Raw genomic sequence first — 19,399 nt, 5'->3', positions numbered from 1 at the left:
TTGATTTCTAGAGATCCCAGTAGCAGGAGATCCTGTGATTTAAAATAGGTATTTGTCACCTAGTATACCCAGAAAAGATATGAAGAGGTTTTCTAGGGTTTTAATATCAATGACTTAGGTGGGGAGCGACAACCAGTATTCTCTTCTCAGCACAAGGTATGGAGATAAAAGCAGACGGTGCCATGCATTGTGTACTGGCTGTGTCACGCTACTGCAGATCAGCTCTCATACAAGAAAATGGTTTCTGGACTGCAATAGTGAAATATAGTCACTACACAGTGTACAGAGCTGTCTGCTTCCAGCTCCATACATTGTGCTCAGTTACAGATACAGAACAGTTAATCGGGATAGGCCATCCATTACCAGCCTCAGACAACTAGACCAGATTTGTGAGCAGATTTGTACTCATATGACATCAGAAGCCATACATGAGATTACCGTATAGATTAAAGCCTGTTTTCTGATTTGTTACTTTTTCAGCATCCGCAAATTCAAAAAGAGTCCCAATACATAAAATACTTGTGCTGTGATGACCCGTGGGTGCTCCACCAGTGGGTGACTGGCATAAGGATAGCTAAGGTAAGAGAGGCAAGAACATTTCAATAAATATAAAGGGGTTTCTCATGAATGTAATCAGATTTATAGACAATGAAAAGTTAAACATTTTTGTAAATATAAATAATTGCTAATTTTTTTTTAAAGATTTTATCTAACCAGCTCAGAGTTTTTGTCTTAGTTGGTTGCCAGTGAACATGACCATAAATACAGAAACCCAGCCATGATGTCCTTATTGTATCCGGGTTATCTTCTCATACATGTAGTGTCCTCCTAATAACCAGCCATGATGTCTTTATTGTGTCCGGGTTATCTTCTCATACATGTAGTGTCCTCCTGATAACCAGCCATGATGTCCTTATTGTGTCCGGGTTATCTTCTCATACATGTAGTGTCCTCCTGATAACCAGCCATGATGTCTTTATTGTGTCCGGGTTATCTTCTCATACATATAGTGTCCTCCTGATAACCAGCCATGATGTCCTTATTGTGGTCAGGTTATCTTCTCATACATGAAGTGTCCTCCTGATAACCAGCCATGATGTCCTTATTGTGTCCGGGTTATCTTCTCATACATGTAGTGTCCCCTCCTGATAACCTGAGGACAATGACATTTGCCGGTCTACATAGGCCACCATCAGTTCTGCTAATAGTGTGAACAAGGAAATTGTCCAATTCATTATGTTTGTAGAAGTGTCATAAATGACTTATACCTAGGACCCCAGACACACGATCAGGTGTGCATCCAATGTGGGGCAAAGTTTGCAGCCCAGTGACACTCGGAGTGACACCCAAGTGCATTCCATGATGCTTTCACGGCTATGGGGCTTCTGGTCCGTTCTGATGATACGGGACAGGATAGAGCAGGTCACTCCCGCTGTCATCTGACTCCATTCAGTTGCAAACTTGGCCCCACATCGGAGGCACACTCAGTTTTGATCACACTTTTTTAGGAAGCATAAAGTCTAGTTTGGAGGCTTTCAAAGTCATTGCACACTTTGGAAGATGCTGCCGCTACAAAATTTTAGGTTTTACCATTGGTCACAATCATACATGCCTCTCTTTGATCTCAGAATAAGCAAAATTTTTTCCCATTTTATTATCAAATGTAACTTTTTTTGTTTTTGTTTCCAGTACGGAAAAACCTTATACGACAACTATAAGACTGCAGTCCACAAAGCCGGCCTCGCCTCCCATTGGTCCTCTCTCAGCAATCCATCAATGCAAGGCGCAGCAGGTAATAGGCTAGGATATATGGCTTATGATACCTAGACCACATCCTGATCTGTTTATGTCCTTGATGAAAAATCGTGACAGTAAGGCTAGGACCATACACCGAATTTGTCTGTGACCCCTTCACTCATGTTAGTGTCACCCTAGTCCGCATGTCCTGTGTGGAGACCGTGCAGAAAGCACACAGACCCCATTATAGTCTATGGGGTCTGTGTGCTTTCCCTGCACACCGCTTGCCAATGCGTTCGGTAGTCTGTTCAGGGGGGTCCCCATGAGGACTCTCCCGAACGGATTACTGATGCAGGATTGAACGAGGCCTTAGGCCAGGGCTCAGATGAGCTGTAAATGGAGACAGGCTTGACAACTAATTCCTAATCAGCAGAATTATGAATACAGCTCTGGAGTATAACATATCTAGCAGCTCTGGATCGGTACAAGATGCAGATTGTATATGTATTATGAATATATAGAAACTGTATCCAAAGGGTGACATTCCCATTAAATGTCTTTAATTGAGAAATCTCTTCTTTTTTTGGGGGCACTTTTATGTTTTTCATGTTATTTCTCCATTTACTAACTTTCAATTTATTTTAGGTAAAGTTCAAGGAAATGGACAAGTACCACAAAATGTCACAAGTGTCAGCTCAAGCTTCTCAGATGCCTGGAAACGCGGAGAAGCAGCTAAGGTATATAGAGATAGCATTCATAAAAAAATATCAAAATCATTCCTATTGATTTTTTTATGGGATTAAGCTCTGTTCACACCTGCATCAAAACGTACTTTGTAGCAGATCCACTCTTAACCCATCGAAAAATTGACTTTAATAGGAACTGTGTAGACTAGTGGGTGAAATAATGTAGCAGACTACACTACCCAAAAGAAGGCCAGCTAACTAAGGGATAGCATTTTCCTTCAGATAAAATCATTAAAATGAATGGGAACCTTAAAGGAGTTATCCAGTGTCCTTAGGACTGTGAGGGTCAGACATCCTAAACCTCCGCGGATCAGCTGAATTTTTCTGATTGACCAAATTTCGTTGTGGAATCAGTCACGGAATTTTAAATTCCGCAGAATTTTTCAGCCTCCCATTCACTATATTAGGTGAAATCTGCCTGAAGATCGAGCAAGCAATCAACTAGCGAAGCATTGAAGATTGAAATGAACGAGAGACAGATCTTAGGCTGAGGCCCCACGTTGCGAAACGCAGCTTTTTTGTTGCAGATTTTGCTGTGTTTTCTTGAGCTAAAGCCAAGAATGGCTACAAAAGGAATGGGAAATATATAGGAATTTCTTATACTTCTCCCTTCTCCTGAATCCACTCCTGGCTTTGGCACAAAAAAAAAACACAGCAAAGTCTACAACAAAAAAAGCTGAGTTTCTGCAACGTGGGGCCCCGGCCTTAAACTGTAAATGTAGCTCTGGGCTAAAGATAGGGAAAGGATAGTTAAAGTAATGTAGAATATTTACAAAGGTTCTCATTAGAGATGAGCGAACACTGTTCGGATCAGCCGATCCGAACAGCACACACCCATAGAAATGAATGGAAGCACCTGTGAGGCTGACTTTGCCGGTGGCCGGCCGGCGTCACAGGTGCTTCCATTCATTTATATGGGTGCGTGCTGTTCGGATCGGCTGATCCGAACAGTGTTCGCTCATCTCTAGTTCTCATCTCACAGATAATAATATACAGCTCTAAGGCGAGTAGCCCTTTGTGTTTCTTATACATTTTTCTATAGGGTTACTATACTCACAGTTCTTTTTTTCTCTTATGATTTGACTTTTAGATGAATTTCCCATTTCCGGTTTTGTTTTTACATAAAAGGTTCAGCAATGACAAACTTGTCACATGACTACATGATAAATTACAAGACCTGTATACAATGCTGTCGAGAACAGAAAAAAAAATCTTATGTATTCACTGTCGGGTCAAACCTATTAACTTTCTTACAGAAAAGCAGCTTACATTGTCCCTTCTACTGCCCGGAGCTACATTCCTAGCATTACATGTATCACTGATAGAACAGGATTCTATAGATTTAAAGTAATAATTCACCTTTTTGATGGGGGGTCTATAAATGAAGACCTCCACCTATCTTCTCCCTATATTATAAAAATGAATTTCTGTCTGTCTGTCTGTCTGTCTGTCTGTCTGTGCTCTAATGCGAACCAAACGACTGGACCGATCTTCACCAAATTTGGCACAGAGATACTTCAGGTATCCGGGAAGGTTTAAGACGAGACTCCAACTCGCTGGGACGTACCGTTGCTGAGATACAGCATTCCAAACACAGTGCCCCCCCTTAGCCAATACAAACCTGCAAGTCTTTCACTCATATTCCAACTGCAATACACACGGTCACTCCACATACACAACCCAACACTGATATCCAAACTGAGATACACGCATCAGAGGATTAGATACACAGATCAGCACACAGTATCACACGCCAGAGGATTAGATACACGCGTCTGCACACAGTCCCACAAACCAGAGGATTAAATACGCACTTCTGCACACAGTTCCACATGCCGAAGCATTAGATACACGCATATGCACAAAGTACCACACGCCGGGGGATTGGATATATGCGTCTGCACACAGTACCACATGCCAAATGATTGGATACACGCATCTGCACATAGTTCCACACACCAGAGCATAAGATATGCACATCTGCACACAGTACCACATGCCGTAGGATTAGATACGTGCCTCTTCACACAATACCACACAGGGGAGGATTAGATACATGTGTCTGCACACAGTACCACATGCTGTAGGATTAGATACGCGCATCTACACACAGTACCACATGCCGTAGGATTATATACGTGCATCTACACACAGTTCCACATGCCGTAGGATTAGATACGTGCCTCTTCACACAATACCACACAGGGGAGGATTAGATACGTGTGTGTGCACACAGTACCACACTTTGGAGGATTAGATACATGCCTCTGCACACAGTACCACAAGCCAGAGAATTACATACATGTCTCAGCACACAGTACCACACGGGGGAGGATTAGATACACGCGTCTGCACACAGTACCACATGCCGTAGGATTAGATATGCGCGTCTACACACAGTTCCACATGCCGTAGGATTAGATATGCACCTCTTCACACAATATCACACAGGGGAGGATTAGATACGTCTGTCTGCACACAGTACCACACTTTGGAAGATTAGATACATGCCTCTGCACACAGTACCACAAGCCAGAGAATTACATACATGTCTCAGCACACAGTACCACATGGGGGAGGATTAGATAAGCACATCTGCACACAGTACCACATGCCAGAGGATTAGATATGTGCATCTGCACTCAGTACCACACAGGGGAGGATTAGATGCGCGCATCTGCACACAGTACCACATGCCAGAGGATTAGATACGCGCATCTGCACACAGTACCACACGCCAGAGGATTAGATACACGCATCTGCACACAGTACCACATGCCGTAGGATTAGATATACGCCTCTTCACACAATACCACACAGGGGAGGATTAGATACATGTGTTTGCATACAGTACCACACTTTGGAGGATTAGATACATGCCTCTGCACACAGTACCACAAGCCAGAGAATTATATACGCGTCTCAGCACACAGTACCACACAGAGAGGATTAGATACACACATCTGCACACAGTACCACATGCTGTAGGATTAGATACGCGCATCTACACACAGTTCCACATGCCGTAGGATTAGATACGCACCTCTTCACACAGTACCACACAGGGGAGGATTAGATACGTGTGTCTGCATACAGTACCACACTTTGGAGGATTAGATACATGCCTCTGCACACAGTACCACAAGCCAGAGAATTAGATACACGCATCAGCACACAGTACCACACAGGGGAGAATTAGATACGCGCATCTGCACACAGTACCACACGCCAAAGGATTAGATACGCGCGTCTACACACAGTTCCACACGCCGTAGGATTAGATATGCGACTCTTCACACAATACCACACAGGGAAGGATCAGATACTTGTGTCTGCATACAGTACCACACTTTGGAGGATTAGATACAAACCTCTGCACACAGTACCACAAGCCAGAGAATTAGATACGCGTCTCAATACACAGTACCACACGCAAGAGGATTAGATACGCGCATCTGCATACAGTACCACATGCCGTAGGATTAGATACAAGCGTCTACACACAGTTCCACTCGCCGTAGGATTAGATACACGCCTCATTACACAATACCACACAGGGGAGGATTAGATACGCGCATCTGCACACAGTTCCACACACCAGAGGATTAGATAAGCACGTGTGCACACAGTAACACATGCCGTAGGATTAGATACGCGCGTCTGCTTACAGTTCCACATGTCAGACGATTAGATACGCACATCTTCACACAGTTGTACACGCCATAGGATTAGATACACGCGTCTGCATACAGTACCACATGCTGTAGGATTAGATACGTGCGTCTACACACAGTTCCACATGCTGTAGGATTAGATACGCGCCTCTTCACACAATACCACACAGGGGAGGATTAGATACGTGCGTCTGAACACAGTACCACACTTTGGAGGATTAGATACATGCCTCTGCACACAGTACCACATGCCAGATAATTAGATACGCGTCTCAGCACACAGTACCACACGGGGAAGGATTAGATACGTGCATCTGCACACAGTACCTCACGCCAGAGGATTAGATACACCTGTCTGCACAAAGTACCATACGCCAGAGGATTAGATACACACGTCTGCACATAGTACCACATGCCGTAAGATTAGATATGCACGTCTGCACACAGTTTCACTTACCGGAGGATTAGATACGTGCCTCTTCACACAATGTCACACGGGGGAGGATTAGATACACACATCTGCACACAGTACCACACGCTGGAGGATTAGATATGTGCATCTGCACACAGTACCACACCAACAAGGATTAGATACTTGCGTCTAAACACAGTACTACACGGGGAAGGATTAGATACAGCTTTACTCCAGGTATCCATAACAACTGATCACAGGTTTTTCACTGATATCCAAAATGAGATACACATAATCACATGACGCTTATGGACATACACACAAACCACATACAAAATACACCAGTGCAAAATTGGACATTTCTTATGGGGCCACTACACAAACATAAAATGTAATATACCCGTGCGAAGCCGGGTCCTCCCTCTAGTTCTCTAATGCGAACCAAACGACTGGACCGATCTTCACCAAATTTGGTACAGAGATACTTCAGATGTCCAGGAAGGTTTAAGACGAGACTCCAACTCGCTCGGATGTAGCGTTGCTGAGATACAGCATTCCAAACACAGTGCCCCCCCCTTAGCCAATACAAACCAAGACTTTCACTCATATTTCAACTGCAATACACACAGTCACTCCACATGCACAATACAACACTGATATCCAAACTGAGATACACGCATCAGAGGATTAGATACACAGATCAGCACACAGTATCACACGCCACAGGATTAGATACACGCGTCTGCACACAGTCCCACAAACCAGAGGATTAAATACGCACTTCTGCACACAGTTACACACACTGAAGGATTTGATACGTGCATCTGCACACGGTTCCACATGCCGAAGGATTAGATACAGGCGTCTACACACAGGCCCACACTCCAGAGGATTAGATACGTGCGTCTGCACACATTTGTACACGCCATAGGATTAGATACACGCGTCTGCACAGAGTACCACATGCCGTAGGATTAGATACACGCGTCTACACACAGTTCCACACTCCAGAGGATTAGATACGCACGTCTGCACACAGTACCACACGGGGGAGGATTAGATACGCGCGTCTACACACAGTACCACATGCCATAGGATTAGATACGCGTGTCTGCACACAGTAACACATGCCGGGGGATTGGATACGCGTGTCTACACACAGTTCCACACGCTGTAGGATTAGATACGCGCCTCCTCACACAATACCACACAGGGGAGGATTAGATACACGTGTCTTCACATAGTTGTACACGCCATAGCATTAGATACACGCGTCTGCACACAGTACCACATGCCATAGAATTAGATACATGGGTCTGCACACAGTCCCACACACCAGAGGATTAAATACGCACTTCTGCACACAGTTCCACACACTGAAGGATTTGATACGTGCGTCTGCACACGGTTCCACATGCTGAAGAATTAGATACACGCGTCTACACACAGTTCCACACTCCAGAGGATTAGATACACGTGTCTGCACACAGTACCACATGCAGTAGGATTAGATACGCGCATCTACACATAGTTCCACACGCCGAAGGATTAAATACGCGCCTCTTCACACAATACCACACAGGGGAGGATTAGATACGTGTGTGTACACAGTGTCACACTTTGGAGGATTAGATACATGCCTCTGCACACAGTACCACATGCCAGAGAATTAGATACGCGTCTCAGCACACAGTACCACACGGGGGAGGATTAGATACGCGCGTCTACACACAGTTCCACACGCCGTAGGATTAGATACGCGCCTCTTCACACAATACCACACAGGGGAGGATTAGATACACGTGTCTTCACACAGTTGTACACGCCATAGGATTAGATACACACGTCTGCACACAGTACCACATGCTGTAGGATTAGATACGCGCGTCTACACACAGTACCACATTCCATAGGATTAGATACGCGTGTCTGCACACAGTACCACATGCCGTAGGATTAGATACGTGCATCTACACACAGTTCCACACGCCGTAGGATTAGATACGCGCCTCTTCACACAATACCACACAGGGGAGGATTAAATACGTGCGTCTGCACACAGTACCACACGCCAGAGTATTAGATAAGCACGTCTGCACACAGTACCAAATTCCGTAGGATTACATACGCGCGTCTGCACACAGTACCACATGTCGTAGGATTAGATATCCACGTCTACACACAGTTCCACATGCCGTAGGATTAGATACGCGCCTCTTCACACAATACCACACAGGGGAGGATTAGATACGTGCATCTGCACACAGTACCACATGACCGAGGGTTAGATGTGCGTGTCTGCACACAGTTACACACGCTGAAAGATTAGATACGTGTGTCTGCTCTAAGTATCACACGGGGGAGGATTAGATACGCACATCTGCACACAGTTCAAAATGCTGGAGGATTAGATATGCATGTCTTCACATAGTAACACCGCCAGAGGATTAGATACACGTTTCTACACACAGTATCACACGGGGAAGGATTAGATGTGCGCATCTGCACACAGTACCACATGCCAGAGGATTGGATATGCACATCTGCACACAGTTCCATACGCCGGAGGATTAGAAACGCACGTCTGCACACAGTACCATACGCCGGGAGATTGGATAAGCAGGTCTGCACACAATACCACATGCCAGAGGATTGGATAAGCAGGTCTGCACACAGTACCACATGCTGTAGGATTAGATACCTGCGTCTGCTTACAGATCCACACGCCAGAGGAATAAATACATGCAAACTTTGTTTCTGATGATTCCCTAACCACAGACCAATCCACGATAATTGATTCTCTACATGATGGATATCAACAGTCTGATGACGTGGAAGTCAATTCTTCTCATTCATGTGACTCCCTATCTATAAAAAATCCTTTGATACTGAAACATGGAGTAAATCACATTGATAATGTGTTAAACTTATCTTCAGTGCAACTAACTCCTAGTGATTTACTATTGTTATCTAAGGGTTTTAATTTTGTTCCAGCTTCTAAGTTCAGTTTATTTGACACGTTGCTGGATTTAAATCGCTTTATTCGCTCTCTTACGGTCAAGCGGCATTTTTACAATAATTCTTCCCAATATGTTGATTCATTCAACAATGTGCCATTAATAAATGAATTTGAAACCTTAATGTACAGGGAACAATGTTGCTTACAGTACCTTCAGGATCTGTCAGACACGTCTCCTGTCCTAGATGTAGATTTATCAGTTAACAGAAAGAATCCATTTTATTATCCTCTTAAATCACGTGTCCTTGCTTTGGAGCAGTTTCAAACAGCTGTAGAAACGGAGCTACACAGACTTCATGATGATATGGTGGACGTTCCCTTGTCTGACAACCTTACCCATCTGGAAAGACTAAGTCTATCAAAATTACAAAAGAACAAGGATGTGGTTTTTAGGTTGGCGGACAAGGGAGGTCTCATCGTAATCATGAATGCCTTGGATTATGTTAAATCGGTTAAACTCATTCTTGAGGACACCAATACTTATAGGCAATTAACAACAGATCCTACTGAATCTTTCTCTCACACCTTGGATAAAATACTTGGGGAAGGTCTGGAATTGGGGATTTTTTCTGTGATAGATGTCAAATATCTCAAACCAGATTTTCCAGTAGTCCCCATTTTCCACGGCCTTCCCAAAGTCCATAAAAACATTTTTCCACCTCCATTGAGGCCAATCATCTCCGGGATCGGGTCACTTAATGAAAGGCTGTGCCAATGGATCGACAAGATCCTTCAGCCTTTAGTGGCCCGTGTCCCGGGATATATTAAGGACACTAAGGATCTAATACGGATCCTGGATGGATCCAAGTGGAAAAACAATTACATTTGGGTAACGTGTGACGTTGCCTCTCTGTACTCTTCCATACCGCACCCCATTGCCCTGAAAGCGCTGTCTTACCATCTTTCTAAATTTTCCAATTTTTCTCCATCTCTCTGCCAATACATACTTACAGTTGTGGAATATTTATTATTGCATAACTTTTTTATGTTTGACAGGACATTTTATTTACAAACGTGCGGGGCGCCAATGGGGGCGAAATTCTCGCCCTCATTGGCGAACCTGGTCATGTCTTACTGGGAGAGTATTTACATTTTTAATGAACAAAATCCTTTCGGGCAATCAGTGGTGTGGTTTGGTAGATACATTGATGACATTTTGGTCATTTGGAATGGGGACAAATCTGAAGTGTCTAAGTTTGTCTCTTACATTAATGACAACGATTTCAATCTAAAGTTCACCTACAATGTGGATTCTAATAGTACTAATTTTTTGGATGTTACTTTAACTGGCAATGCAGAATTGGGTTCTATTACAACCAACCTATATAGGAAACCATTGTCTGGCAATACTATTCTACATGCCAGAAGCCAACATCCCAAACACACGGTACACTCTTTACCCATTGGCGAATTTATAAGAGCCAAAAGAGCCTGCAGTATAGAATCTCACTATGAGATAAAAACCACGGACATAGAACATAGATTCCAAAAACGGGGTTATCCCCAGTGGACCATTGACAGAGCTAGGAAAATAGTCTCTAAAAGGGATAGAAAGTCTCTTTTAACCACTAATGGGTCATCCAGAAAAAATTCTAAAAAAAACAGAGAAGGAGGAGTTTTCTTTTCTACAACATATAGTAGTAATTTTCATCAAATTACTAGCATTGTTAAAAAGTATTTACCCATTCTTAACCAAGATGAGATTTTGAGAAAAATTCTCTCCGAGAACTGCCATTTTATTTCAAAAAGAGGCAGGACTTTGGGTAATGTTCTCTCTCCAAGTATGTACGTGGGGAAATTAGAACCCTTAACCCCAACATGGCTACACCTTTCGGGTTTTTTTAAATGCGGAACCAGTCGTTGCAATGTTTGCAAGTTTACTGATAAAACTTCTGTATTCAAAAATTCTGACAGAAATCGTGAGTTCCACATTAATGGTTTTTTCAATTGTTCTAGCTCCTATGTAATATATATGGTATCCTGCGTGGTTTGTGATTTAGATTACGTAGGTTGTACCACGCGCACTTTAAAAACCAGAATTGCGGAACATCTTTATAGTATCACTAACAGTAATTGTAATAAGAGCACAGGGGTTTCACAACATTTTATTAACATACATGGTGGAAATTTAGGCAGTTTTCGTTTTAAGGCAATAGACCAAGTTAAGAAACCACTTAGAGGGGGTAACCATGAGCGCTCCCTGAGACTTAGGGAAGCGTCATGGATCTTGAAATTAAACACACGCTCACCCCATGGTTTAAACAGAAGGAACGATCTTGCATACATTTATTAACATTACCCTATTTATACATCTAATGGACATCTTTTTATAGGAACAATAGCATATGGTTTAACCAATTACCTAGTGTGTATGTATTCTTACATGCCTTTAGATGTTTATTTATCAAAGCTATAGCCATAAGTGCGACATATACTATTAACATATGCTATTAACTTAGGAATCTGTCACTTACACGCACTAAGTGGTTACAAACTTATTGGTTGTAATATAACTTACTGTGGTGTTGAGCAGTCCGGTTCTGTTGCTGGTTGCGTGTTGGCGCATGCGCATTTTCAGATACGATCTTTCTGGAGCCATTTTTGTTAAGGGAATTATGAGATACACCAGTTGCGCTTGCGCATTCTCAATAAAGATTCTACGCATGCGCATTTTTCAATAGAATTTTTCAATAGAATTTTTCAATAGAAGTTTTCAACAGAGACTTAAATAGAGACTTCTACGATGTCATGTTTGACACAATAACAGGATTTAACATATCTAGCTATGACGACTGTGTACTTATTAAGGAAGTCCTTGATAATTTTTAAAATTCCATAGAAACATCTGATGAATACTTCATGAAATGATTTGGAGATAATGATAAGGCTGTTGTTCCTTTTGTATTATGGGTGAATAGCTCTTAAATGACGTTAATGTAAACTGCTATATGGCATAATCGGTGTGGTAGGTTAACCCTTAACACCAACATCTTACTTACTAGAAGCATGTTGATGCTACAAGTATGTTGATGCGGTATCGCATATAATACATATCATTTTTTGAGCTCAGATACTTTGTAACATGCGGAGTGATTATTGCTTAGTTAACAAACAGTGTTGGAATAATTCATGTAGCTTGCTTCCTTTTTTCTTTCCCACAAGACTAGAAATATCTATATCCATGTTCATGCTTTTATTTTTATCTTTATAATTTATTTATTTATTTATTTTTTTTTTTTTTGTGTGTTGTAAGTTGTTATAATTTTATTTACTCTATGTGCGTTTTTTGTGTGTGTTCCAGATCTATGTATATGTCATTGTTGCCGTTTTTGTAATTGTGTTGATTACTCACACATGCGCTACAAGGTTTATAAGGGTTATCCAGCCTCAGTAACTTCAGACTATGACTAAGAACGTTTAGTTCGAAACGCGTCAGTCTGTTCTGTTTCACGTCTGAACTCTTTTTTTCCTTGGCACACACTTGTGTTTTAATGGACATTTTTCAATAAAATAAAGACAAAGAAGAAAAAAATTGTTTTATTTGGGAAATGATTTGCTGGATCATCCTTCTCTTGTTTTGGATATTCTTCCACAATACCACATGCCAGAGGATTGGATAAGCAGGTCTGCACACAGTACCACATGCTGTAGGATTAGATACCTGCGTCTGCTTACAGATCCACACGCCAGAGGAATAAATACATGCATCTTCACACAGTTGAACACGCCATAGGATTAGATACACACGTCTGCATACAGTACCACATGCTGTAGGATTAGATACGCGCGTCTACACACAGTTCCACACGCCGTAGGATTAGATACGTGCCTCTTAACACAATACCACATAGGGGAGGATTAGATACGTGCATCTGAACACAGTACCACACTTTGGAAGATTAGATACAGGCCTCTGCACACAGTACCACATGCCAGAGAAGTAGATACGCGTCTCAGAACACAGTTCCACATGGGGAGGATTAGATACGTGCATCTGCACACAATACCACATGCCAGAGTATTAGATACACGCATCTGCACACAGTACCACACGCCAGAGTCATTAGATACATGCATCTGAACACAGTTTCACTTACCGGAGGATTAGATACGCGCCTCTTCACACAATACCACACGGGGAGGATTAGATACACGCATCTGCACACAGTACCACACGCCGCAGGATTAGATATGTGCATCTGCACACAGTACCACACCAACAAGGAATGGATACTTGCATCTAAACACAGTATTACACGGGGAAGGATTAGATACAGCTTTACTCCAGATATCCATAACAACTAATGACAGGTTTTTCACTGATATCCAAAATGAGATACACATAATCACATGACGCTTATGGACATACACACAAACCACATACAAAATACATCAGTGCAAAACTGGACAATTCTTATGGGGCCACTACACAAACATAAAATGTAATATACCCGTGCGAAGCCGGGTCCTCCCTCTAGTTATTTAAAAAAAGGGGCCTCTTGATATCAGGGGGACTGAAAATTGCTCTCTTACAGAAAGAAGAAAACTGTCTAGTGCTAACCCAGTACCAAAGTAACTTGTGTCCCTTTAGGCTACGCTCCCCCCCCCCCCAGTCCCAAGGGTTTGTAAACAACTTTAATCTGACTATGCAAACATAAGCCTACTGATACCCTCAGTCATACATTCCATTCCATTAGAAAATGTCTAGCTCTTATATGGTAGAACACATGTATACCCTGTCTACCAATGAGTATATGGACACCTGCGGTAGAATAGAAAAAACCCCATTTCTTCCTATCCAGTAGTTGGTAGACCCCAGCAGATGCTTCCTTACGGATGGGATTGAGCAACACAATACTCCTGGATACCTGGTGACACTCCTGGTGTATGTGAGCCATCGGTTGGGGGCGGTTTCTCTGGCCAGCACTCGTCGCTCTCTATCTCCCAGTTTCGGGGTCTGCTGACTCGGGGCACATTCTGACAATCACCGTTCACCCTCCACTTCGTAATCACATAGGCCACTGTCGATTTTGGGAAATCCAGTTCACTTGCTATGTCGCTGAATGATCAACCATTTCTGTGGTACCCCACAATTACCCCTTCTCGAAATCGGACACCTCTGCACTTCGTGGCATCTTTTATGTGACTAATGCCAATGCTGTTCCCTATTTAACGGCAGAAGGCGTGACGTACATCACGACCGCAGATATCTTCATTTGCATGGGTGTCCAAATACTTATTGGTAGACAGTGTATAATAACTGAATAAACACAATCTCACAAATTCTGTTTTCTTCCTGTAGGGACCACAAGCCAATGAGATTTCCAAGCCTGAAGTTCTTAAGCAACCAACACCAACATTAGCAAAAAAGCCTCCGCCTGCACCTATAAGATCATCCACTTTAGTGCCAGCACCACCATTACCAACTAAGGCCAAACCAGGTGGAAACTTGCCGCCCCCACCACAGTTTCCCCACCCAGAAGCTTCACAACTGGATGATGATTTCCTTCCCCCTCCTCCTCCTGATTTCTTTGATTTGCCACCTGACTTCTTGCCTCCACCACCTCCAGCTTCTAATTCTATGTCTGGCTATGCTCCACCTCCTCCACCACCACCACCGCAATTAGCGGCGCCAACTATAGGCGGCCCGCCGGCTCCTCCTCCTCCACCACCACCATTTACAGCTTCAGCTCCACCACAGCTCCCAGTGAAAAAACAGCCACCTAATCCTCCGAGAAGGAACGACAATGCAGCCTCCAGGTCAAAAGAACTTGCAAATGGAAATGCCGGTGGTCAACCAGATTTTATGACGGATTTGATGAAAGCTTTACAGAAGAAGAGAGAAACCACCACCTAAATGGACATTATACAGCACTGCCTAGAGAAACGATGGAGAAGCAAACCTAACAGACTGTATTATGATATTTAGGGGTTTTTTAGAAAAATATTCAAAGTTAGAGATTTCTTGTAAAACACAAAAAAGAAACGTGACTGTAAAATTGGTATAGACTGTAAATGTATGATATAGGCAAACTAGACTTGGTTCGCAATCCTTTTTTGGTAGATGGCTCCACCATTGATAAACTGATCACAGCATGTTCCACTACAGAGACCCCCAGTGATCACCTATAGCTGGAAGCAAGTGTTCCATTCCCCACAGCGCCACAGCAGGAGAAATGAAGCATTACACTGCTAGCTACTGAAATCAATGAGATGTCCATGTAGCGCATGGGCATACCGGGTCCTCCAGAACAAGAGACACTCTTTACAGCTGCTCTTTGTTCTAAATAAAACATGAGGATGCTGAATGTAGGACCCCAATTAATTAACTCTTTCATATGATATTTATAATAGTGGGGGGTTTGTAGAGTTTCTATTACTAGAAGGAACCCAGACACCCCATTTATTACATGGTTAACCATTCATTTAAGCATGACCTAACGAAACTTGCAGGGGTCAGAAACATAGTGATCGGCTGTACACCATACTGGAAGCTTTGGTCTTGATCAGACGTCCTAGAACCCATCATGTCAATCCAACCAGATATATAGATTAGGGTCACCTGAACGAAATTGTGTGAATCGTTGCCTCCATTGCCGAGATATCGCCTTTTGTGTCAGTCTCCTTACGCCTGCAAAGGTGCACTCTCTTTAAGGAGTTTTCTTAGTTCCTGGCTATAATTTTTGCAGGACTCTTCTCTGCAACAATTTTAGGCGAAGACTCCAATGGAGATGTCAACCTAGCCTTAGATGAAGGGAACATATAGTATGCTAAACTAGAAGATGCACCGTCCCCCCCAGCCCATACTAGAGGTACAAAGTAGGGACGGGAACATGGCCAAGCTTTATATTGGCAACAATTCTGACCATTGTCATGAGGTACAAATGTAAATGATGGCATCTAAGAAGGTGCTGGAATATTCCTCTACTGACTGTGTATATTGCATTTGTGGATACAGATCATGTGCAAAGATAACTGTGCCAAAGGAAATAAAGTGATACCAAAGATACTTGTATAGTCTGGAACGTGCCATAGTTCTGAATTCTAATGTTTGTGTCTACAAGGCCTGTGTGTAAAGAACTGTGTAGAGTTTTATTGCTCTTTTTATAAACTCCTTTTATTGCATTGATGCTTCTATTTGCCGTTTCTGGCTGTGAATATCACGCGATGTCCTGTCCACTGTCTACTGAGTATTCCCAATTTACGTAGTGATGACGTATGAGTTCAAAAAATAAACTAAGCATTTGGTCACGGCTCATACCACTGCCTGCCACGATCCTGCTGGTCTCTACTTCCTGGTCCTATCACTCCACACAGGAAGTGGCTGAAACTATCTCTCAGCCAATCACTGACCTGTCTCAGCTATTTCCTGTGTCTTGAAATGTCAGCAGGAAGTAGAGACCAATGGGGATTCGATATGTATCAGAATAACAACGGCTGGAGATCGGTGAAGTATTGTTTAGTTTATTTCTGATCCTTTGCAAAAATGTTTCATCCCACTCTGCTCTACTAGTCTCCAGCTGTTATTTCTTTCTCTAGTACCCCATATCCCCCCTACAAATATACTGACCCTGTTATATTCAGGTATCGAGCATTCATTATGAAAACAGAAATTACTGCTTCAGCTGCAGAACCCGCGGCTTTATCTAGAAGGATGCTTGTTTCCCAGCTTTTGTTTCCAATGAGAGGCAGAATGAGGAAAGAATCTGCCGATAACTTTGGGGGGTGAAATACAGCGAAAAATCAGCACAAGATTGCACCAAGTGCCCAATGCAGAAACTGAGTGGGCCCCTACAAATAAATATATATATATATATATATATATATATATATATATATATATATATATTAGCTGGTACCCGCGACTTCGTCTGCGGTGATTGTAGAAGTGGGTATATACAGGCGTGGGTAAGGTTTTTGTACTGTGTATAAGGTATGGGATATGAAATGTAAGTTTGTATCTTGTTTTTGCTGTAATTAGAGAATACATGAGACTTTTGTGTTGAAGTTATTTTGTATTTGAGCTGCTATATATACGGTGTTGTGAGAAACTTTACATAGTGTCTTTGGGACAGAGGTATTTGAAGTTAACCCTTTCCCGCCGATGGCATTTTTTGATTTTCGTTTTTGACTCCCCTCCTTCTAAACCCCATAACTTTTTTATTTCTCCGCTCCCAGAGCCATATGAGTTCTTAATTTTTGCGGGACAAATTTTTCTTCATGATGCCACCATTAATTATTCTATATAATGTACTGGGAAGCAGGGAAAAAATTCTGAATGGGGTGGATTTCAAGAAAAAATGCATTTCTGCGACTTTCTTACGGGCTTTGGTTTTACGGCGTTCACTGTGCAACCAAAATGACATGTCCCCTGTATTCTGTGTTTCGTTACGATTCCGGGGATACCAAATTTATATGGTTTTAGTTACATTTTGACCCCTTAAAAACAAATCCAAAACTGTTAAAAAATTTTTTTTTGAAAAGTCGCCATATTCCGACAGCCGTAACTTTTTTATACGTGCATGTACGGGGATGTATATGGCGTCTTTTTTTGCGGGACCGGGTGTACTTTGTAGTTCTACCATCTTCAGGAAATGTTATTGCTTTGATCACTTTTTATTCAAATTTTTATCAGAATCAAAAGAGTGAAAAAACGGCGGTTTGGCACTTTTGACCATTTTTCCCGCTATGGCGTTTACCGAACAGGAAAAATATTTGTATAGCTTTGTAGAGCGGGCGATTTTGGACGCGGGGATACCTAACATGTATGTGTTTCACAGTTTTTAACTACTTTTATATGTGTTCTAGGGAAAGGGGGGTGATTTGAATTTGTAATCCTTTTTTTTTTTGTTTGTAATATTTTTTTTACTTTTTTTAAACTTTTTTTTTTTGCATTTATTAGACCGCCTAGGGGTATTGACATGGGTGGGCGGTGTCGCGGATTGTCAGAGCGGTGGGGGTTGGCAAACATGGCTGCTCCGGAGCGTTAAAGAGCGCCTCCTGGAGTATCGTTAAGGGGAGGGGCAAAGTGGTAAAGTATATGTATATGTGATTGTGTGGGGTTAGGGGCGAGGCTGTAGAGGGCAATAGGAATTTTGGGGCTTGCTATGGTCCAAAGTGTGTGAGATTGCAGAGATGGTGGTGCGAGTTTGGGTTTTGTGGGGGTCCTGGCACAAACGTATGTGCGCTATTGTGACGAAAAGTAGCCTATTGTTTAATCGAGTGTATTAACTATGTTTGTGGAAAATTTCAGCCAAATCGGTGGAGCGGGTTTTGCGTGATTGACTAACAAACATCCGAACACACAAACCCACAAACATCCAAACTCACAAAATTTCACATTTATAATATTAATAGGATATATAGGTGTAACTAGCAAAAACTGGACCCTATAGATTTTTTTGCCCCTTTACAGAGTATAATGTCCCAAAGTGGCCTCCACACAGTATAACGTCCGACGGTGGCCCCACTTTTTAGACCCCAGAGTATAAGGATCAGGAGATCAAAGATAAAAACTAGTGTTACTCACCTCTCCTGGGCCCCAGCACAACTTCCTGCTGTTGTCAGTCCTCTTCAATGATGTCACAGACGTGGGTTATGCCAGCACTAATGATGTCACTAAAGAGACCAGAAAACAGCAGGAAGTAGCGCTGTACCCCAGGACAGGTGAGTAACACTGGTTTTTATGTTTGATCACTTCCCCATGGCCTCCGATCATTATAATTCAGGGTCTAAAGAGACCCCAGAATATAATAACAGCAGTTTTGGTTCAAAGAAGCATCTGGCTAGGTTCACCCAACAAATACTCTTG

At 42.5% G+C, this 19,399-nt stretch overlaps 1 protein-coding gene across 1 annotated transcript in view; it reads left to right on the top strand.

The window, feature by feature from the left end:
- Positions 1-15,512, top strand: part of APBB1IP (amyloid beta precursor protein binding family B member 1 interacting protein) — a 91,832-nt gene extending 76,320 nt beyond the window's left edge. Inside the window, exons 11-14 of the mRNA XM_075271715.1 lie at positions 481-579; positions 1,690-1,792; positions 2,383-2,474; positions 14,891-15,512. Of these exons, the coding sequence (XP_075127816.1) occupies positions 481-579; positions 1,690-1,792; positions 2,383-2,474; positions 14,891-15,445 (849 nt within the window). The 3' untranslated portion in view covers positions 15,446-15,512. The remainder of the gene's footprint in view (positions 1-480; positions 580-1,689; positions 1,793-2,382; positions 2,475-14,890) is intronic.
- The last annotated feature ends 3,887 nt before the right edge of the window (positions 15,513-19,399 follow it).

The sequence above is a fragment of the Leptodactylus fuscus genome, chromosome 4 (genome assembly GCF_031893055.1).
Source record: "Leptodactylus fuscus isolate aLepFus1 chromosome 4, aLepFus1.hap2, whole genome shotgun sequence".
NCBI lineage: Eukaryota > Metazoa > Chordata > Amphibia > Anura > Leptodactylidae > Leptodactylus > Leptodactylus fuscus.
Note: the sequence above shows the minus strand (reverse complement) of the source record. Positions and strands in the feature narration are given on the sequence as shown.